We start from the raw sequence: 23,492 nt of genomic DNA on the forward strand, positions 1-23,492 counted from the left end.
TGAGACACCCATGTCATGCCTTCTGTATCAGTTTGAACTAACTTAAGTGAAAAACAGTAGGTGTGCGGTTGTGGGTAGAGCATGCTGGAACTGTTTTCCACATGTTACTCAGTATATAGTTTCTAATGATTACTGGCTTATCTGCTCGGCTCAGTGGAAACATTCTTAATTTTATGCAGCTGTATAGCTTATCTGCTTTCTTGCTTAAAAACAAAAAGATGAGTGAAACCTAGATGTGATTTGAAAGCCGAGGCTGTTGCTCTCCCATGGGAACGATCGGGATGTGAAGAGCTATTTGGCTCCCCTTAACGTTCTCCAGGGTAACCCTTCTCAGTTGCGGGGCTGAATGGTAGCAGAAAAAAAAAACTTCTGGAAGTAACACAGCAGCAACAGTGTGTCCCTAAACTTTGACGATGAGCTACTGTTCAAATGTCCCTAACAGCGGAAACCCTTTTTAATTAAATGTGAGGAGGTGCCTGCTTTGTCACTGGCAGATCCATGATGTGAAGTTCCAGACTCAGACTGTGGAGGAAAAGGAGGCGTGGATCAAAGCCCTTAGTGATTGCATCAGTCGAGCTAAAAACAAAGTCTTTGATGAGGTAAACATCTGTTTGAGCTATAGATATATATCATAAAATCTCTGAACGTCTTCTGGTGAATGATCATCTACCTTCCATCCTCTTTTAGATTTAGATTTTGACCACACCAACTGTGCATCTGTCCTGTCTGTTTTGTCACCAAAACTGAACCTCACAGCTTTAGTAACTCCAGCTCTGCCCTGTTTCTTTTGGTTTGTGCACCAATCTCCAAACCTCAGTCCCGTTTCCATGTCTTGGTATGGCTGGGCTCTACTTCGCTCCTCCCGCTCTGCGAGCATATTAGCAACAGGGCCAGCCCGGGTTTCTCCTGCTCTGCCCAGGAGAAAAGCGGCTTATGCATAATAGTGGCTCTCAAGACTATCTTTTAAAATGTTACTCTTGTGTCTTTTTGTCTGTCACAAATCAGCCCTGATGCTCGTCTCTATCCGCTCTGCCCTAACTACCGTTTCTTCTTCAGCTCGGTTGTGCGCTGCTCGTTACATCGAAAGGTCGACCCTCAACAACTTAAATTCACCAATCTTGTAGCTCTGCTTGCAGCTTCACTATTCCACTGCTCTATCCCTCTTATTCACACAAATACATTGTCTTTTTTTATTTGCTCACATAACTTTCATTTGTCTTTAAAAGTTTAGATTTGAACATGTTTATTGTAGGTGAAAGTGGATGAAAGCAGTAATTTAGAGCACATTACCCGGACAAGACCTCAAGGAAACCGTAACCGGCGCCCACCAACCAGGATCCACATGAAAGAGGTACGGATCTTGCCCTTATACGGTAAAGACTGACTCTTCTTTTTGTTATGTTTTTATATAAGTGCAAATAATAAAAACGACATTATACACCATTTTTAATTGTTCTCCAGCATACCGTAGAACCACAAGCAATAACCATTTGGAGGCCACAAAATCAATTTGTGTGTCTGTCAATAAGTTTGAAATACTCTTTTCTGTTAGTCCCATTTTTTAATGCATTAAGAATGCTAATTTCACCAGAAACGTTGTTTGTATTTCGTTTACAGCTAAATATATTTCTTCCTTTACATTTTACACTTTGGAAATATGAGATGCATCCTATATGTTTTAGAATTTGTAGTGTATGTTAATGCATTATTTGTTTGTATTGTTTTCCTCTCTAGGTGGCTGGTGTGTCCTCTGATGGTCTCCTGCGTTTGGATCTCGATCTTGAGGATGCGGTGATGCCTAATGGAACAACTAACGGCAAAACAGATGGTTCTGAAACTTCTGAAACAGCCATAAATCCAGCTTCTGCTGCAGAGAAACAATCAGTGCCGGGTACAGATGAGGAGAAGAAGGTCATCAAACCTCCCATTCCTCCTACTAAGGAGGCCAAATCCAGTTTCATACCTGAGAACGAGCCTAATACACAAAATGAAAAAGAGGTTTGTATATATGTTCAGTGCAGGAAAAACTAGCTACCAATATACTTTGCTTGAATAAAATGATCTATAAAAACTGATTTCATGTTTTGCAAGGTCCTGAAACCACCAATGCCTCCATCAAAAGAATCCAAACCCTGCGTTACAGCTGGGGAAGAGATTATAGAAGACGATGCGCATGTGAAGAAAAATACAGGCCCACCACCAACACCTCCCAACAAACCCAGCTCCAGCGGCTCATTGAGCAACGTTACAGAAGTCTTACCAACCTCGCCAAACCCCCACCCCCCAACACCTCCATCCAAGGACAAGAAGCCTTCTCAAGCTGTTGTGGAGCCCAACCAGCAGATACACGATGGTGCTATTGAAAAGGAGATGGAAGGAGATGGTGAGGATGAGGCAGCAAAAACAATTGTGGGCAATGATGAGATAGACCATCTTGAGAAAACTGTCCAAAATGGTAGACCCATGAGCACCACTGAAGAAGTTTCTGTGGAAATTGGCATTAGAAAGACCTCAGATAATGACCAAAAAAAAAACAATTTGCCAGAGAGAGAGAAACTGAGTGTTTTAATCCCCAATGAGATTCCAAAGAATCCTGTTCAGCCTGACATGCAGCGCCAAGAAGACCCTCCAGCTGCCATTCAGCCTAAAGAGGGATCAGACTCCACCACTTCTGATACCTCAGCAAGTTCTCTTCACGTACTAGAACCATCACCTCACAGTGCTCCCTCTGTAGATGTCTGCCTACATAACCCAACCGCTGAGAGCCTTAACCTGAGTCCACTCCTCTGCCGCTTGCCAGGAGAGAAAAAAAAGAAGGCAGAGGAGAAGTCTGTTGACAGCGGTCAGCACTCAGATGACGAGAGTGAAGGCTCTGTGAGTGAAAACACACTGGCAGCTTCCATGGCTGCACTCCGTGGAAGCCACGCTGGCCTTAATGTGTTGGATGCAACTGAAGATGAAAGTCAAACCTCTGTTCATTTAAGGCCATCGGCCAAGCTTCAGGTTGAACCAAATGTCATTCCCTCTCGGCGCTCAGAGCCTTTTCAGAAACCTCTCAAACCTTCAAGCAAGCCCAGGTCTGCATCAATTGGAGATCTACTCTCTGACTCCTTGGACTGCAATCAGCAGAAGATTACCAACAAAGCCGAAGACAGGAGTGTACCAGCTTCTAAGAATTATTTCACAAAGCTTGAGAGTGAAGTGGCTCTGGAGATGAAAAACACAAGTGAGCTCCTGAATCAGGCTCAGGAGAGAAGTTATGTTGAGGTCATGCCGGAAGATTTGCTGGCTAAAGCTTTGGAGAAGCTCCAGAAGGCTGACTGCGTCCTCAGAGAAGTCAAGAAACTGAAACTCGTAAAGAATTTAAAGAGGATGAGCTGGTAAATACCAATAATAGCCAGTCACCTAGGAATTAACTGAACGGGCTGTCATTCTCTGGTTAAAAGAATATGAACCCAAAACAAGCCCAGATCAGCTTACGTTTCAGATGGGTAGCATTGATTTTGGGAGAATAAAACCATTCTTTTTGTTTTTATGAAACTGAAGTTGGCTTTCATATTTTGCTTTTAAATATTGGTTGACACAGTCTGTTGAAGTGAGGTTAAACTCAGTTAAGTCTACGTTTATGTGAAATAAATAAACCCATATCGCAAAATGTCTTAAAGATGGGTTTTGATGCATGTGGTAATATTTGATTAATCACAGTTTGGAAAACCAATGTGGGTAATGGGTCAGGGTTTGTCCTTTTATTGGCAAATATTTTTTAACATATATAGCATCACTTGCAACGTCTTCTTTAATTCTTTGCACTTTTATAGCTTCTATTTTTGTTAACTGATTTTTCTTTTAAAAGCAAATTAAACACGAGTTTCAATGCTTTCATCCATGAACCTTTGCTTTTCTTTCAGATGTACGTGGTTTATTGGAGGGAATATAAAATGTACATACTTGATGATTTCGCTGCAGCATGTGTATTAGTATTAGTAGTGGAATTAAATACACCTATGTAGCTCAGGAGTTTTTGAACTAACTACATAATTAATGAAAAAAAAAAGATATTACGACTTTACATAAAGGGATCAGTTTTTAACAGTAATATATATTTTTGTATTATTTTGTACTTTTCACTGAGCAAAGCTCACTCTAAACAGATTTTACAGTTTATTTTACATAAATGCTTTTTAACGTCACATTTGCATGCAAGTAACCTTCCTTACAAAAAAAATAAATTTTTTTCAGTACTTTGTTATCAGAAAACAGTTTTAAGTATTGCTCAGCATAATAGAATGTAAGTACATTTTCTGTTAATCGATGCAGTTTTGTACACTGATTAAAAAGACTTTTGATATCGCTGAAATAAACTAAGAAAAGCATATTTGCTTTTGACTTGTTCTTTAATATAGCTAACCACTCTTGGGTGATATCTGTTGGACTGTGGGTGGTGTTGCATTTTTTATGACTTTCTGTTGTCCTTTTTTATCTGGAATTAAATTCTCATCTGCAAAAAAAATCTGCTAAGAGGTAAGGCTGAACCCACCTGAGCTAAATGATCAAAGGCTCAACCACCTGGTGCTCAATAGTGTGTTGCCCCCCTAGACTGGCCTTAGGAGGGGTCCCTCCTTCCCTAGTCCATACAAGATCTGGCAATTGTTGTGATCTGCTGTCTATCGGGATAATTTTTCTTAGTTTGATAATTCCCTTGAAGCAAATTTATTATAGTGGTTCTACTCTCACTCCCAACTGGTCAAATATTGATGCCTGGTCAAGCCTCATTGTCAATGGCTTTGCAGCAACCCCTCATACTGAGCAGGGCATAAAGCGACAGTGGAGAGGAAAACTTCCCTTTAACAGGGAACTTTTAGCCTTGTTCGCCAGCAGCTTTTAGCTGTTGTCATTTCAGCTAAAAGCTGAAATGACAACAGTCATATCAATGCAATGCAAAACTACAGAACAGTAGAAATCAGATCGAGAAAAATAGGCCCTGATGTCCTCCAGTAGCCTAAGCCTATAGCAGCATAACTATAGAGGTATCTCAGGGTAACATGAGCCATTCTAACCATAAGCTTCGTCAAAAACTACATTTTTAAAATTTGTCTTAAAAGTAGACGGGGTGTCTGCCTCACAGACCAAAACTGGCAGTTGGTTCCACAGGAGAGAAGCCTGATAGCTAAAGGATCTCCCTCCCATTCTACTTTTAGAGACTCTAGGAACCACCAGGCGACCTGCAGTCTAAGAGCGAAGTGCTCTGTTAGGAACATATGGAGTAATTAGAGCTCTAATATAGGATGGAGCTTGATTATGGGATTATGATTATTAAGGGCTTATACGTTAGAAGAAGAATTTTAAATTCTATTCTTGATTTAACAGGAAGCCAATGAAGGGAAGCTAAAATTGGAGAAATATGATCCCTCTTTTTGTTTTTCATCAGAACTCTTGCTGCAGTATTTTGGATCAGCTGAAGACTTTGAACTGCATTTTGTGGACTTCCAGATAGTAAAGAATTACAATAGTCCAGCCTTGAAGTAACAAATGCATGGACTAGTTTTTTAGCGTCACTGCTACACAATATAAATTTAATTTTGACGATATTCTGGAAGTGAATAAGTTTAATATGGGATTTAAATTACAAAAATAGCACCAAGGTTTTTTACTTTATTACCAGAAGCCAAGTTAATGCCATCCAGATTGTGATTAAGAAGCTTATTTTTTATGCAACTCTGGTCCAGATGACAACTTCTGTCTTGTCAGAATTTAAAAGCCGGAAATTTAAGGTCATCCAGGTTTTGATATGAAGACATGCCTGTAGTCGAAGTAATTGATACGATTCATCAAGATTTATGGATAAATATAGCTGAGTGTCATCAGTTTAACAGTGGAAATTAATCCCATGCTGTTTTATAATTTCACTAATCAGAAGCACATATATAGTAAAGAGAATTGGCCCTAGGATTGAACCCTCAGGGTAAGCTAATGGATTGCTGCAAAGCCATGCACAATGCAGACGACTGTTCCTGTGGCTCTACGCTCTTTCATGAAGAGTGAATTCTGCTTGTCTTGATGCAATCTACTTGGTTTCCTTAGATAGATTTTTGACCAATCTGTATAATTTGATTGAATTTGACTTTGTAAAGTGCCTTGAGATGACATGTATCATGAATTGGCACTATATAAATAAAATTGAATTGAATTATCCTTTTAAAACAGAATGTCTCCTGAAACCTCTTCCTTTTCCTAGTGTACCAGTATGGATTGGCATTAGTTTTAATTCATTTTTCACTTTAAGAGACACTTCCATCTACCCTTCAGTCTCCCAAAAGTGACAGCCCTTCACTTTTTCGTGATATTTAAAAGTGCCTTGTTAGAATGGCCCTTAGAGGCTGGCTTAAGCAGGAGACTTGAGGCAGAGAAAATGTGCACCCACTTGGTATTTATTGTCCAACCTTGGCAAACAGGTCACAGGAGCAGCCACAATCACACTAGCTTCTTCTTCTTCTTCTTCTTGTTTTATGGCGGTTGGCAAGCAACTTAATGATGTGCATTACGGATCGGGATGCTATGTATATATATTCTCCCACAAAAAATAAATAACTAGATAAATAAATAAATATAAATATAATGATAATAATAATTACATAAATATACTTATATCCTTTCTATCAATTTTGTTTTCTTAAGGTAGCTTATCAAATAACCAAAATACTCAGAATTAGAAATTTTTCCCAAAATATCTTTTAAATTTAACTGTAATTTATTTTCTTGTAATTGACGTAATAATTCTCTTCTCTCCATAGAATATTTATAACAAACCAACAAAACATGCTCCACCGTCTCCTCTTGATAACAAAAGTCACAAACTCCTGTTGGATGTTTTCTCATTTTAAATAGATTTCCATTTAACCCTGTATGTCCGAAACGTAATCTAGATATAATTGTTTCCTCTTTTCTATTCCTTCCTGTTATCCTCATTGCACCAACTTTCCTTTGAATACTATAAAGCCATCTTCCGGTTCTATCTTCTTCCCACAGCTTCTGCCATCTTTCCTTAACCTTTTGTTTAATAATAGATTTAATTTCTTCCTTACTAAATGTTACCACTATATCAATATTAAATATTTTTTGTAGCTTTTTTTGCATATTTGTCTGCTAACTCATTTCCTTTTATTCCTATATGGGATGGTATCCATGTAAAAATAACTACTAAACCCATTGCCTGAATTCTATACCTTAATAACTGAATCTCTAATAAAAGGTCTGATCTACTAGTAGAATGATTATTTTTTATTGAATATAATGATGAACTTGAATCGGAACAAATTATGCTTCTCAAAGGACGAACTTCCTCAATCCATTCTAAAGCTACAATGATTCCCATCATCTCTCCTGTATAAACTGATACTCCATCAGAAATTCTTTTACATTTCTTAATATTAAATTCTGGAACAATGAATGACACCCCATTATTGTTATTTGAGTTTTTTTGAAGCATCTGTAAAAACTTGAATATATCCATAATAGTTATTGTCTAAATATGATTGTATTGAACTAAAATCTAAATAGTTTCCTTTTTCCCTTTCCTTCAACAATGTTAAATCAACAATACTATTAGAAAATAAAGATGGATGAACTGGTGAAAGAGGGACTGTTTGGCTAATATTTATATAATCTAAATCAAATTCTTTTATATTTTCAATATCCCAACCAAAAGATTTTAAATTCTTTTTTCCTTTTTCCCAACTAGGATTTAAATTTTTTTGACATGGATGATTTCCCTTATGTCCCTTTAATTGACACCAATAAGAAATCTTTAACTGTAGTCTTCTAAGATGAAGTGGTAACTCTCCCATTTCTACCAGTAAAGCTGACGTTGGAGTAATCACACTAGCTTCTTTACAAGCAGCCTTTTATAGATCACTAACTCCTCCCATTAACCAGATCTACCAACAAACAAGGGAAACACTCACACTCTAACATACAAACACTGACAAATAATACTGCTAAAAGATTACACTTTATTTAACAAACAGTCTAAAAATATCTGAACATTTATATCTAAATTCCTAAAATACTATAACAACCAAAATACAGTCCCCCCCATAATGGACTCTTCTGGAACCTTTAAATGGTGTTCAGGCGCCCGGGGAATCTTTTAGCCTGAACACCCTGCAGAGGAAGAGACAGGAGGTAAGTCATCTACACAAACAATCACAATTCTAAACAGTAATCAATATTATAAATGGTTTGGTTTGTTGACAGGTCATCAGTGCCAGCTGAGAAGAACTGCACAAACCATCACAACTGAAAATAAAATACTTTAAATCACAGTGCAAGTTATTTGCATACAATATTCTAAAACTGCATTTTAAGTGTCATAGAAACAGTAATGAAGCTTTTCATTACATGCCTATAATGTTAAAATAAAAATATTATCACTTTTCTACAGATAAATAGTATTGGTATGCTTGGTGCCCAAAATAGGTGGAAAAGAACATCTGGCACCTACCATGATGCTGTTCTTCCAGGTCAGGGAGAAGCTTCCAGAACCCACTAACATAGCATTCCAAGTAGTACCAGTAATACAACCTCTTTAGCAGCAGTGCAACACCTGACAGCCACCAGCTCCACAAATAACATGCTAAACTAATCAATCGAAGCACAGAATTTCTCTAAAAAACATCCACCCAGTGAAAAGAAAGTTAGAAAAACAGTCAAAAAGACCTTCTCTCTGCCTTCTGCTCCTTCACCACACTCCTCTCACACAAAGAAGAAACAGCTTGGTCAAACAGAGGGAGCTCTGGGAGATGTGAAGCTAAAAAGGCCAAGTGGAACGAGTCAAGACAGCCAACATTATTAGCTGTGTTTAGTCTGTGAAGAAAGTTCAAGGACAGACCAGAGGGAGAGAGATGCGTTTGGACACTTATCTCTCAAGATTCAACATCCCATGTAGGACAGAAAGAAAACAGAACCTAGAGCTGGTTATGTTGTGGTGATTAACTGTGTAGATCAATTAAAATTCAAAACCTAAAATACAATCAACATTTAAAGGAGCAGAGAAATTCTTTGGCTTAAAATACATTATATAGAAACATTAACAAAGGACTCAGGCAGATCAGGCGAGAAGGACACTTTAATCATTCTGCAGTGGAAGGCTCTGAGTTTAATAGCAAATTAAGAATTTAAAGAATTCATCAAGAAATCTCAGTAAGAAAGACATATTTTCAGGACACTTGGCTCAAAGCAACTTTAGATTTTGTCGACAGAAGATATAGCTGTGTTCACAGAAACAGAAGTGAGGTTCAGTTAGGAGGATGTGTAACGTTTTCAAAAACAGGAATTCGGTTTAGGTTTTTGGCAACAGGAAGACAGAATATAATGTTGAGTTTGGAATAGGAAGGAAAGCATCAAATTGTTCATTTTTCCCATCCATGCAAAAGGCTTTCATCTGAGTCAATGGAAGAACTTGATACGTGTTTGAATGGAAATGTGTTTTAGCGTGGTGATTTTAATGCCCACACCTTAGATGGGCTACTGAAATGATCAAAATGGAACAGTAGTTAAAAAACTAATGGACAATAAAAATTTTATATGTTTTATTAAGGGCACAAAAACTTCATATGAAAACGGGTATAAAATCAGCAAATGGTCTGACAACACAGGTGCTGGTCATATAATTAGACTGTCATGAAAAAGTAGATTTCTTCAATAATTCCATTCAAAAAGTGAAACTTGTAAATTATATTCATTCATCAGTTATCAGTTATAATCATCAAAATTAAAATAAATAAACAATTGAAATATATCAACATGTGTGTCATGAATTAATATAATATAAAAGTTTCACATTTTGTATTGAATTACTGAAAAAAATAAACTTTTCATGATAATCCAGTTATATGACCAGCACCTGTACTTCCACATCCCCTCGCAGAATTAAACACATAGCAGGTAGTTAATGGTACAATAGGAAGTGACCATGATCTTTTAATAACTGGAATAAATATGGTTATTGAAAAGTATGAGACTTGAGGTATGGTGTTTAGGTTAGGTTGTAGGAAACATTTGGTCTTGTTGTGTAAGTCTTGAATATAGATGTTGATCATTTAGATTGTGGTGTTGTGCTCTTTTACAGGCTGCTAAACAATCTATAAAGAAGAAAGGGAGTGATATCAATATGAAGTTTTTACCGATATGGACAAAGGAATGTGACAAAACACTCCAACTTCAAAATAAAGCTGTTAAACACATTGAACAGGAATCACTACTCCCAGAATCTTCTTGAATACAAGAGTAGGAAAGAACTATAAAACATGTGAAACGAGATTTCTGGAGGCAATTTTGTAATTCAGTAGGGGAAAAAACAAGAGATGAAAATGTATATAACTCAACTCTAGAAAGGGAAATTTCTTGGGGTTTGGTTTAATGAAAGGGTGACATGAGCCACACACATCATGAGCATTTAACTGGAAGCAACTGCGGAGCAGATAGAGCAGCGCTGAGGTTCATTGTGTCAGACCTACGGATGTACAGTTTCTAATTCAGCAGCAGACACAACACTACAAAAGCTGGATTCTTTCGGTACGAAGCATTGAGACTTTGTACAGGAGCAATTAGAACAACTCCAACAGCATCATTACAGGTAGAAAAGGGAGAAATGCCACGTAACATTGGAGGAGAACAACTAACCCTCATTTGCTGGACAGAGTTATGAGGTCATGGACAGGATCACCTTGCTGGCAAAAGGAAACTGTAGAAAGTAACCAAAGTCAGAATAGATCTGGTGGGGGAGTGGTGGTTAGAGCAGGGCGCTTGCATCCTGGAGAAGGCACAAGATCCCTGGTTAGAATACCAGGGACTGTCACGCTAGGTCCCTGAGCACAGAGGATTCAATGATCATTTTTAGGAAAGCAGAAAGAAAGAATATTTTTAAACAGAAAATGGAGAGAAGGAAAGGATGGTGGTTTTATGAAACAAGGAAAACTGTAGAGATGTCACGATGTACAGGGAGGAGGAGGGTAAGGAGACAATCCTTTCCCCTTTCAGATCTGGGCCCACTGGGCTAAACAGCTGCACACTATCCATTATAGGGAAACATTGCAATGGAAGATGTAAGTTCTGTGGTGATGATGATCAGCAGCATGTTATATCTGCCTGCCAGACGTATGAAGAAGAGACAAGACACCTGAGTCAAAACACAAGTTGCAATAATTAGAAGTAACTCAAGAAGTAACAGTTATCATCATGCAATACTTAAAATCGCATTTCTATAGGATGAAATTCCGCTCCACACTCCATAACAGCAGAGGGCGGTACTGTGCTGTTTGCCCACTGCCGATAAAGACCAAGCAGCAGGGATCAATTATCTTTAAACTACTGGTGAAATTTACAGGGACAAATAAATGATCATCCAACATTAGAGGTGCTTAAACCTGGATGGCAGAATGAAAATTCAATTCAGTTTCAATTCAATTTTATGTATATAGCGCCAATTCATGAAACATATTATCTGGAGGCACTTTACAAAGTCAAAATCAATCATATTATACAGATTGGTCAAAAATTTTCTATATAAGGGAACCAGTTGATTGCTTCAAAGTCCCAACAAGCAGCATTCACTCCTGGAGAAGCGTAGAGCTACAGGGAGAGTTGTCTGCATTGTCCATGGCTTTGCTGTAATCCCTCATACTGAGCAAGCATGAAGCGAAAGTGGAAAGAAAAACCACCCATTAGTGGGAAGGAAAACCTCCAGCAGAACCGGGCTCAGTATGAACGGTCATCTGCCTCGACCAACTGGGGGTTAGAGAAGACAGAGCAGAGACACAACAAGAGAGACAAAAAGGCACAGAAGCACACATTGATCCAATAATCTGTTCTACATTAGATGGTAATAAAAGAAACAAAGAGCTTTGGATCGTTAAACTCTAAAGTTAATGAAGTTCATTTAAATCAGTTAGATATATGTCAGACAGTTCCATTAACTGCAGTGCCACCTTGGATACTTCCTGATGCTGAAGTTGATTTTTCATTATTAGAAAAGAAGAACAAAGATAAATTTCACATTATGAATAAATATATAGTACAAGAATACTTAAATAAATATTATAACTATATACAAATATACACAGATGCATAACAAAATACAGCTAATAGGGTAGGGATAGCATTTATTGTATGACAGTTTCAAATTAAAGGCATACTATGCAACATTTTTCAGTTAATTAATGTGTTCCATACCGTTTTGGATGATTAAATGAGTAATTTCAGGTCGAACAAAGGTTTTCTCGGCCGCCCTGGGTGTCTGTGGGGGAAATACCGCACTTGCAATTGCAAGAGCTCACGGCCCGCACACACAGAAGTCTCGCTTTACGGCAAGAACTCCATGTGTTTTTGCCCTGCAATTCACTATATGCACGCGCGAAAGCAACAACAAAGAACCGCGTGTTAACGTCAAATAAACATGCAAGCATATCGAGTTTTATTATTATTATTATTATTATTATTATTATTTTATTTTTTTTATGTTGGCGAGACGCTACCGCGGCGAGGCGGCGGCGAGGCGGCGGCTGCGGCGGCTGCGGCTTGGCGAGGCGGCGGCGGCGGCCGCCTCGCCAAGATTGCGCTGCGGAAAGCTTGATGTTCATACCTTCACTGTGTTAGTCATTGTTTGTACTGCCGTTTTTTCCACTTTTCGTTGCGTTCGCCTGTCTGCTAAGCTCAAAACAACCGCGCCTGGCTTGACGGAGGAACCAGAACAGCTGAGCATCTTTATGACAGTGCACTTTTACTTTCGCCCTCTGGGGGGAGCCTCGCTGGAAAATCAACCCCGGTTGCATAGTATACCTTTAAGGTAGGGAAAAGGATTAAGGACGGAGTCTCGGTGTCTACAGTAGAAATGCTTTCTTTGCTTTTAGCAGTTCAATGGGTGGAAGAGGTATTGAGACTCTGTTGTGGAGCAATGAAAACTACCCCAGTTTCAGCTCTACAAGTGGAGATGGGTGAGATGCCAATGGAGCTCAGGAGAGAACAACTAGCCATAAATTACTGGGTAAATATTAAAGGACATACTAAAATTCATCCTCCATATATTACACTGCAACCTTGTCAAGAAAAAGAAAATAAATTAATAGCTTTGGATGGACAATTATAAATAAATTAAAAGATGTAGGAATAGATAACTTTGTAATCAGTCCTGTGGTTATTATTCCTGCTATTCCATCATGGATCTTTGGACAGGCTGAAGTTGATGTAAAGTTATTGAGGAAGGGGAGACAGTAAGAAAAAAGAGAGGTGGAAAGTTATTTAAAAAAAAGAATATTCAGAATATATACAAATTTATACTGATGCTTCCAAAACATTAAATGATAAAGTAGGTATAGCATTTATAATTCCAGACTTAAATATTATAAGGAATAAAAGAATAACAGATAAATTGGCAGTGTATACAGGTGAATTAATGGCTATTTTAATGGCTTTAGAATGGATTGAGGAAACAAGAGAGAGGGAGGTTTTAATTTGTTCAGATTCAAGTAGTGCATTAATAAGTATTCTAGAATTTAATTCAGAATCAAGGCAAGATATTATATTGGATGTTTTCCACTACATTTTTAGGATTAGAAATGGTGGTTCTAATGTTAAATTAGTTTGGATTCCTGCTCACATTGGTATTATAGGTAATGATTTAGCTGATAGTTTTGCAAAGAGTGGCGTAAAAAAGGATCTTGTTGAGTTAAATATTAAAATAAGTAAAAATGAGGTAAAGAATATTATTAAAATGTATTTCAAGAAGAAATGTCTAGAACAGTGGGATAAAGGAGGGAATGCTAGGTTTTAATATAGTATTCAAAAAAAGGTTGGAGAATTAAGAAAATTTAATAGAATTAAAAAAGAAGAAGATATCTAGGATAAGATTCGGACATACAGGATTAAATACTACTCTTAAAATAATTAATAAGCATAATACAGGGTGTTGTAATTGTGGGAAATTAGAAACAGTCAAACATATTTTTTAGAATGTAATAAATATACTCAAGATATGTTGCGTAGAGAGTTAGGCAGAAATAAAAATAAATTAGACATAAGGGAATTTCAGAGATCATCTGGGGATGTAGTTTTTGGGATTATTTTTAATTTTTTAAGAAGAACGGGTATTTTAGAGAGGATATAATAGGTTGTCTGATCCATACTCCATTCTGGAAGGTGGCGGTAATGCACCTATAAGTTGTTTGCCAACCGCCATTAAAAAAAAAGAGGAGAAGAAGAAGACTTTTTTTTTTTGCCAGTGTATTATATACACTGAGCTATATTATACACTGGAGTGCTAATCACCGTCTGTTTGAACGAGTCTCTGTGAAGCCACCAGCCGCCATATTGGTACTCCCTATTTTCCCCCAGTAACTAGGGAATATGTGCGCTACAGCATCAAATAACGAGGATTTTCTCATGTTCAGGGGGGGCTTAAGACTTTTAAAATGTCAAATGCCATATAGTTTTATGTTATGTTCTAAAAATATCAAGTACTGAGAAAGTCATGTGCTGAAATATTTTGCATTTTATTCATTTAAATATATATGTTTAACATTTATAAATATATAAATAAAAATATACAAAGACATATATTTACATATGTGTATACATATATATACATATATACATATACACATACTTATATATACATATATATATTTAATATGAATAACATGTAAAATATTTCAGCACCTAATTTCCTAGTAGTTGCTAGTGTTAGTACATCCACTGACTGTAGAATTACCTGTAAAACGTTTTCACTCAGCCAGAAAACTGCTTGTTGTTGCAACCAAATCCTATGGGATTCTGTGAGAGTAGGGAGTAGCAAGATGGTGGCCAGTGACTTCAGTTTTGCGGCAAAATCAGCACTCCAGTGTATTATATAGCTCAGTGATTATATAGCTCAGTGGTAGTGACCATAGATATTAGTGACACCCCCCCACACCCCCTCTATCCTGGGCCCGGGACAACTGACCCGTTTGTCCCCCCTGTCGGTGGGCGTGTTTACACTCACCCAGTGAAAAAGGATAGCAAAAAAAGTAAGAAAAGCCACTCAAACAGATTTTCTCACATGCTCTTCCTTCCGCTCCTTCACACTCACTCCTCCCACATGAATAATAATAATAATAATAATAATAATAATAATAATAATAATACTCCAATCTGGAAGGTGGCGGTAATGCTCCTAAAAGTTGTTTGCCAACCGCCATAACAAAGAGAATAAGAAGACGAAGAAGAAGAAAAGCATTCTGCTAATGGGTAGAGGAAATAAGACCTCTCAGAGTAATAATTTGTTCAGATTCATCTTCATCATTAATCAGTTTACAGAGAAGTCATTCAGATAGTAGACCAGATATTTTAATAGAAATCCAGCAAACATTGTTCAGAATTCAAATGACGGGAATTACAGTTATATTTTTGTGGGTACCAGCACATATGGGAATAAAAGGAAATGAAATGGCAGATAAGGTTGCAAAGGAGGCTACAATTAGAGAAAACATTGATATCTCAATTAAAGTTAGTAAGATGGAAGTAAAGAGCATTATTAAACAGAAGATGAAGGAAAGGTGGCAAAAGCAATGGGAGGAAGAGAGAAAAGGACGGTGGCTGTACATGATTCAGAGGAGAGTGGGAGAAATGAGTTGTGCAGGGAGGAGCAGAAGGGAAGAAACAATCATATCAAGACTTAGATTTGGGCACACAGGATTAAATGGAACATTATTCAAAATAGGGAAGCATAACACTGGAAGATGTGAGTATTTTGGGGAACAAGAAACAGTTGAGCATATTATGATATACTGTAAGAAATATGAAGAAGAAAGAAGGGAAATGGTTAAAAATTTAAAAAGGAAAAGAATAAAAGTTGATTTAATAGAAATGCTTAGAAGTAATTCAAGAGATGAGTGTTATGGGATTATGTTTCATTATCTTAGACTAAGTAATTTAATTGATAGGATTTATTTTTTTAATTTTTTTTTTTGGTGTTTGTTTTGTTTTGGTAGTTTGGTTTAATTTATTTTAGGTAGTATAAATAAGTCATTCTGATCCACACGAGAGTTGGGTGACGGACTGCGGACGCGTTCTTTCGGCGAATTTTGGAAGTGGCGGAAAATATAAGTATTTTTGAGCTTGGTGGTAAACTGAAGTGTGACTGGATCGGGATGACATCGCAGGTAGATGACGATGAGGACATGGATTTTGATAATTGGACTCCAGTAGGTAGAGGAAGAGGAAGAGGAAAAGGATACTTGAGAAAAGATGACAGCAATCGGTAATCAGAATGTTAAGAGAAGTTTAGAGGAAGACAGCTCGGAAGAGGAAAATAGAACAGTGAGAAGGAAAATGGAAAAAGAGGAATTTAAAATATTACTGAAATTCAGGAAGGAGGATGAGGAGATGATTTTGAGTCCTGTTGCGGTTTCCAGGGAACTGAAGAAGAAGTTAGGTGAGTTGGAAGTAGTGAAAGTTCTGAGAGATGGAAATATGTTGATTCAGTGTAAAACCGAAGAACAGAAAAATAAAGCGATGCAAATTGATAATGTTTGTAAAAAAGTAGTTTGTGAAAGGAAAATATTTGGGGAAAATAAGGTATGTCGTGGAGTTATCTATGGCATTCCGATTGAAGAGGACCTTGAAAAACTTCAAAAAAGTATCCAGGGAGGTAAAGTTAAAAGATTGAAAAGGCTGTTAAGATCAGTGGATGGTAAAAAGGTTCAAAGTTTGTCAGTATTATTGGAGTTTCAAGGAGATGTTCTCCCAGATAAAATTAAAATAGGTTTCATGAGTTTTCCAGTTAGGCCGTATGTCCCTCCTCCATTGCGTTGCTTTAAGTGTCAGAGATATGGTCATATAGCATTGGTTTGTAAAGGGAAGGAAAGATGTCCTAAATGTGGAGGAGAACATAAATATGAGGAATGCAAAGGTGATCAGATAAAATGTTGTAACTGTGGTGGTCAGCATAATGTTGCATATGGAGGTTGTAAAGCTAGGAAAAGAGCAGCAGAAATACAACTTAAAACAGCTAAAAACATTAGCTATGCAGAAGCAGCCAAGAAGGTTCTGGAAGGAAAAAGAACAATTCAAGGAGGTTCACAGATTCAGCAGATTGCAAGATCAGAGCAAAACCAAAGAAATATGTCAGGGTTGGATATAACAATGGATAAATTAATTTTATTCATGGCTTATGTTATTAATTGTACTGAACAAGTGAAACAAAAAACAGAAAAAATAAAAATTATAGTGAAGGGGGCAGAAAAATTCTTTTCTACAAAAGATCTTTCTTGGGAGTTGATAAATAAAAAGCTTGAGAATGATGGTAAAACAGGGGAATGGAGAATATGATTCTCCTTCAGTGGAATGCTAGGAGTTTAATAAGTAATGGTCAAGAGTTTAAAGGTTACATAAATCATTTGGAAAATAAACCGGATATCATTTGTGTGCAAGAAACATGGCTTAAAACAGAATTAGATTTTTTGATAAAGGGATATGATAGTGTACGAAGGGATAGGGAACAGGGAAGTGGGGGTGGATGTATAATATTTATAAAACAAGGAGTTCAATATAGATTTCTAGGAAAAGGGAAAAATTAGAATGATAGCTATAGAAGTTTGGATTAAAAATGGAAATATTAAATTTTTATAACCCTTGTAAAAAGCTTTGTTTAGAGGAAATGGGTGAACTGATAGAAAATATAAATGGAAAGATCATTTGTTGTGGGGACTTTAATGCTCACAGTACACTTTGGGATAGTAGTAATGATTCTAATGGAGAGGTGATAGAAGAAGTAATGGATATGAAGAACTTGGTTTGTATTAATGATTGGAGTGGTACCAGAATTAATATTAGGAATTGTCAGGGTTTTGTTTACCGACGAACTCAGGAAGCGCACACGGGACTAAAGTTTAAGAGTTTTTAATTTAAAGGAAGTGTGCTGGATGGCGGATGATGAAGACCGGAGGTTCAGGGCTGCAAAAGGTCAGGGATGTAGGTGATGCCCGTAGCCACAGCAGGTTAGCAGTTTGTTTGCAGACACCAGGACACAGAGCTGAGCTTCTCCAGGGCGGCTAGTCAGGTTAGCAGAACTTGAGAGACACCAGGACACAGAGCTGAACTTCTCCAGGGCGGCTAGTCAGGTTAGCAGAACTTAGGAGACACCAGAGCACAGAGCAGTGCCTCTTCAGGATGGCTAGTCCAGTTAGCAGTTCTCTGGAGACACCAGGACACAGAGCAGAACTTCTCCAGGCACAAACAGCAAAGTATGAGTCAATAGAAACTGGCAGGACTAACCTTAAGAAAAACAAATCTTCCAAGGCAAAAACGGGGACTGGCATGGAGAGGTGTGGAATGATGACGGCCCAGTGCTGAACTGAAGGCAGAGGGAGGTTTAAATAGAGCACTTCACAGGTGGAACAAGGGTCTGGCTAATTGACTGGTAAATTATATCAGGTGTGACTGACTGCTGAGGAGGTGAAGTGAAAATTGACAGAAAATAACTGATGACTGAAAACTAACAATAAATAAAGTCAAACCTAACCCAAAAGAGATGAAAAAATGAAAATAACAGAAAAACAAAGCCAAACCAAAACTCAACCATGACAGGAATGGGTCAGAATCAGCAATAGATATTACATTAGTATCTAAAGATATTGCAGGAATCAGTAATTGGAAAGTTTTAAAAGATTCAACCATAGGTAGTGACCATTATCCAATACTAATAAAAGTGGGTTGTGAGACAAGACAAAATTATATTGAAGGTAGAGAAAGATGGGTTTTTGCAAATGCTGATTGGGAAAAATATAAGAGAATTAGTGATGAAGAAATTCTCTTTACTATATATATGCTTCCGATAGGCAAAATTATCAGACAGCATGGGATTAATTTCCACTGTTATGCTGATGATACTCAGCTATATTTATCCATAAATCCTGATGAATCCAATCAATTACTTTGACTGCAGTCATGTCTTGATGACATCAAAAGCTGGATGACTTTAAATTTCCTGCATCTAAATTCTGACAAGACCGAAGTTGTAATCTTTGGACCAGAGTCCTCAAAAAATAAACTTCTTAACCAATCACTTAATCTGGATGGCATTATCTTGGCCTCTGGTAATAAAGTAAAAAATCTTGGTGTTATTTTTGACCAAGACATGTCATTTAAATCCCATATTAAACAGGTTTCCAGAGTTTCCTTTTTTCACCCTCAGGAATATCGCCAAAATTAGAAACATTCTGTCCAGGAGTGATGCTGAAAAACTAGTCCATGCATTTGTTACTTCAAGGCTGGACTATTGTAATTCTTTACTATCAGGAAGTCCACAAAATGCAGTTCAAAGCCTTCAGCTGATCCAAAATGCTGCAGCAAGAGTTCTGATGAAAATCAACAAGAGGGATCATATTTCTCCAATTTTAGCTTCCCTTCATTGGCTTCCTGTTAAATCAAGAATATAATTTAAAATTCTTCTTCTAACTTATAAAGCCCTTAATAATCAAACTCCATCATATATCAGAGCTCTGATTACCCCGTATGTTCCTAATAGAGCACTTCGCTCTCAGACTGCAGGTCTGCTGGTGGTTCCTAGAGTCTCTAAAAGTAGAATGGGAGGCAGATCCTTCAGCTATCAGGCTCCTCTCCTGTGGAACCAACTCCCAGTTTTGGTCCGTGAGGCAGACACCCTGTCTACTTTTAAGACTAGGCTTAAAACTTTTCTTTTTGACAAAAATTATAACTAGTGGCTCATGTTACTCTCAGCTACCTTTATAGTTTTACTGCTATAGGCTTAGGCTACTGGAGTATATCAGGATCTAATTTTCTCACTCTATTGAGTTCTACTGTTCTTCAATTATGCATTATGTGTTGTCATTTCTGCTTTAACTTTCTGTTCTCTCTGTTTTATCTTCATAGTAGGTACACCTGGTCTGGCGTTCTGTTAACTGTGACATCATCCAGAGAAGACGGCTCACCCGCTACTACCATCTAATGTAGAACAGATTACTAGATCAATGTGTGCTTCTTTGTCTCTCTTGTTGTGTCTCTGTTCTGTCTTCTGTAACCCCAGTCGGTCGAGGCAGATGACCGTTCATACTGAGCCCGGTTCTGCCGGAGGTTTTTCCTTCCCGCTAATGGGTGGTTTTTCTTCCCACTGTCGCTTCATGCTTGCTCAGTATGAGGGATTGCAGCAAAGCCATGTACAATGCAGATGACTCTTCCTGTGGCTCTACGGTTCCCCAGGAGTGAATGCTGCTTGTCGGGACTTTGATGCAATCAACTGGTTTCCTTATATAGGACATTTTTGACCAATCTGTATAATCTGACCCAATCTGTATAATATGATTGAACTTGACTTTGTAAAGTGCCTTGAGATGACATGTTTCATGATTTGGCGCTATATAAATAAAATTGAATTGAATTGAATTGAAATGCAAAAGGTTGATATTAATTTCGATGTAGATAATATAAATGTTTCTGTTTGTGAAGCTATATTAGGTGCAGCTAGACAATCTATACAAAGGAAAAAAGGAAGCGGGAAGAAGAAAATAGTACCGTGGTGGACAAAAGAATGTGACTTTGCTATTAAATCTCGAAATAAAGCGTTTCGAATGTTAAAGAAAAATCAAAATTTTCAGTATTTTATTGAATATAAAAGGTTGCAAGCTCTAGTCAAAAGAACTGTTAAATATGCAAAAAGGGTTTACTGGCAATCGTTTTGTGAGTCGGTTGGTAGAGAAACAAAAATTTCAAATATCTGGGGAATGATAAAAAGAATGAATGGAATTAAGAGAGAATATGGATATCCAGTTCTGAAGGATGGGGATATATGTGCTGTGACAGAGGAGGAGAAAGCAAATATGTTAGTGGAGAAGTTTGCTAAAATTCATAGCTCAAATAATTTAACTGAAAAAGAAATAAAAGCAAGAGAAGGTACAATTAATGAAAACAGGCAATTGTTAATGAAAAATATAAATAGTAATGACTTATTAAATCTTCCATTTTCTTTTGTAGAGCTTAAGAATGCTTTAGGGAAATCAAAAAATTCATCTCCAGGTAAAGATCAAAATTCATATATTATGATAAATCAGTTAAGTAATTCATCTAAAAGGATTTTATTGGATTTCTATAATAAGATTTGGGAAGTGGGTCATTTACCTAAAGTTTGGAAGGAGGCAATTATTGTTCCTATTTTAAAACCAGGTAAAGAAAGATCAAATCCAGGGAGTTATAGGCCAATTGCATTAACATCGCATTTATGTAAAGTAATGGAAAGAATGATAAATGAACGGATGACTTATTTTGTTGAAAAGATAGAGTATTTATCTAAGTTTCAAAGTGGTTTCAGGAAAGGTAGAAATACAATGGATCCTATTTTGTTATTGGAACATGAAATAAGAAAGGCACAAGTTAATAAAGAGAGTGTGATAGCTGTATTCTTTGACATTGAAAAAGCTTATGACATGATGTGGAAAGAAGGATTTTTGATAAAATAAAGAAGATGGGAATTGGGGGTTCAATGTTTAATTGGATAAATGATTTTCTCAATAATAGATCAATACAAGTAAGAATAGGAAATCAATTATCAGAAAATCTTTATGTTGAAAATGGTATTCCTCAAGGAAGTATAGTTAGTCCATTATTTTTTTTTTAATTATGATTAATGATATGTTTGAGGATGTGGAAAATGAAATGGGTGTTTCTTTATTTGCTGATGATGGAGCAATTTGGAAGAGGGGTAAAAATATAAGTTTCATCATTAAAAAAGTTCAAGAAGCCATTAATAAAATAGAAGATTGGTCTTTTAGATGGGGATTCAAGATTTCTGTAGATAAAACAAAGATTTTATTTTTTACAAGGAAAAAAGTTTCTGAAGAATTAAAGTTACAAATTTATAAATATGATTTGGAAAGGGTAAAACAATTTAAATTTTTGGGTATATGGTTGGATGAAAGGCTTACTTGGAAAGTTCATATTTGAGAAGATGATCGATAAATGCAAAAGAGTTATAGATGTTATGAGATGTTTGGTTGGGAATGAATGGGGAGCTGAGAGGAAGGCATTGAAATCAATTTATATAGGATTAATTAGGTCTGTTTTTGATTATGGATGTATAGCTTTTGGTTCAGCATTAGTTTCATTACTTAAAAAATTGGATATTGTTCAGTATCAAGCTTTGAGATTATGCACAGGGGCCATAAGAACTACACCAACTTCAGCATTACAAGTAGAAATGGGAGAAATGCCACTAAAGTTGAGGAGATTACAATTACTTTCCACTTACTGGTTTCAGTTAAAAAATCATTGTGAAAATCATCCATGTCAAGAAATTTTAAAACCAAGTTGGGAAAAAGGGAAGAAGAAATTAAATTCTTTTGGGTGGATAGCAGATTCTAATATAATAGATCTTGAATTATCTCAAATAAATGGCAGTAGAACAGTTATTAGATCAATACTTCATCCATCTATCCTACCTGAAATTGATGTAGATTTAAGATTGTTGTATAAACGGAAAAATAAACAGGATATTTTAGATTCAAATATGGTTGAGCAATATATAGATAAAGAATATTATGAATATGTGAAAATGTATACAGATGCTTCAAAAGATTCAAATAATAGGAATGGTGTTTCGTTTGTAGTTCCAGAATTTAATTTTAAATCAGGTAAAAGAATTAGTAATGAAGTTTCAGTTTACACAGGAGAAATGTTTGGCATCATGTTAGCATTAGAATGGATTGAAGAAATTAGACCATTAAGAAGTGTAGTTTGTTCAGATTCTAGTTCAACATTATATTCATTTAAAAACAATCATTCAGATAGCAGACCGGATTTATTGGTAGAAATTCAGCAACTATTATTCAGAATTCAAGCAATGGGATTAACTGTTTCTTTTATATGGATTCCTTCTCATATAGGAATAAAGGGAATGAGATGGCAGATAAATATGCAAAAAGAGCAAGTAAATACAGTTTAATTGATATAATAATTCCATTTAGTAAAGGTGAAATAAAATCAGTAATTAAGAAAAGGATTAGAGCAAGGTGGCAGAAACAGTGGGAAGAAGAAAGAACTGGAAGATGGTTTTATAATATTCAAAGAAAAGTAGGATTAATGAGGATGACATCAAGGAATAGAAGGGAAGAAACAGTAATGTCAAGATTACGTTTTGGACATACAGGGTTAATTAGCACATTATTTAAAATTGGGATTCATGATACAGGAAAGTGTGATTTTTGTTTTGTTGAAGAAACAGTGGAGAACGTTATATTATTTTGCAGTAAATATCATATTGAGAGAAATTAATTGATAAATAGATTACAAAACAGTAAATTAAAGTTAAACATAAAATATCTTTTAGATATGAACACCAAATCAGAGGGTTATTCTTTATTATTAAGATATCTTAAAAAGACTAATTTGATAAAACGGATTTAGTTATTTATTTATTTATTTATTTATTTATTTTTATTATTTATAGTAGTAGG

The 23,492-nt window shown here is 36.4% G+C and overlaps 1 protein-coding gene and 1 long non-coding RNA gene across 3 annotated transcripts in view; both read left to right on the plus strand.

The window, feature by feature from the left end:
• The window catches only part of plekho2 (pleckstrin homology domain containing, family O member 2), a 28,935-nt gene extending 24,560 nt beyond the window's left edge, over positions 1-4,375 (plus strand). The window contains exons 4-7 of one of the 2 annotated variants that reach the window (XM_012858509.3): positions 495-599; positions 1,253-1,351; positions 1,735-1,998; positions 2,092-4,375. In XM_012858509.3, coding sequence (XP_012713963.1) covers positions 495-599; positions 1,253-1,351; positions 1,735-1,998; positions 2,092-3,384 — 1,761 coding nt within the window. In that variant the 3' untranslated portion in view covers positions 3,385-4,375. The remainder of the gene's footprint in view (positions 1-494; positions 600-1,252; positions 1,352-1,734; positions 1,999-2,091) is intronic. The other variant, XM_021314166.2, reaches the window with a different exon arrangement.
• A 13,547-nt stretch (positions 4,376-17,922) lies between these two features.
• Positions 17,923-18,308, plus strand: LOC118563972. Its single transcript, XR_004931553.1, has 2 exons — positions 17,923-18,088; positions 18,150-18,308. It is a non-coding gene; the product is annotated as an uncharacterized LOC118563972 (long non-coding RNA).
• The last annotated feature ends 5,184 nt before the right edge of the window (positions 18,309-23,492 follow it).

The sequence above is a fragment of the Fundulus heteroclitus genome, chromosome 8, assembly GCF_011125445.2.
Source record: "Fundulus heteroclitus isolate FHET01 chromosome 8, MU-UCD_Fhet_4.1, whole genome shotgun sequence".
Taxonomy (NCBI): domain Eukaryota; kingdom Metazoa; phylum Chordata; class Actinopteri; order Cyprinodontiformes; family Fundulidae; genus Fundulus; species Fundulus heteroclitus.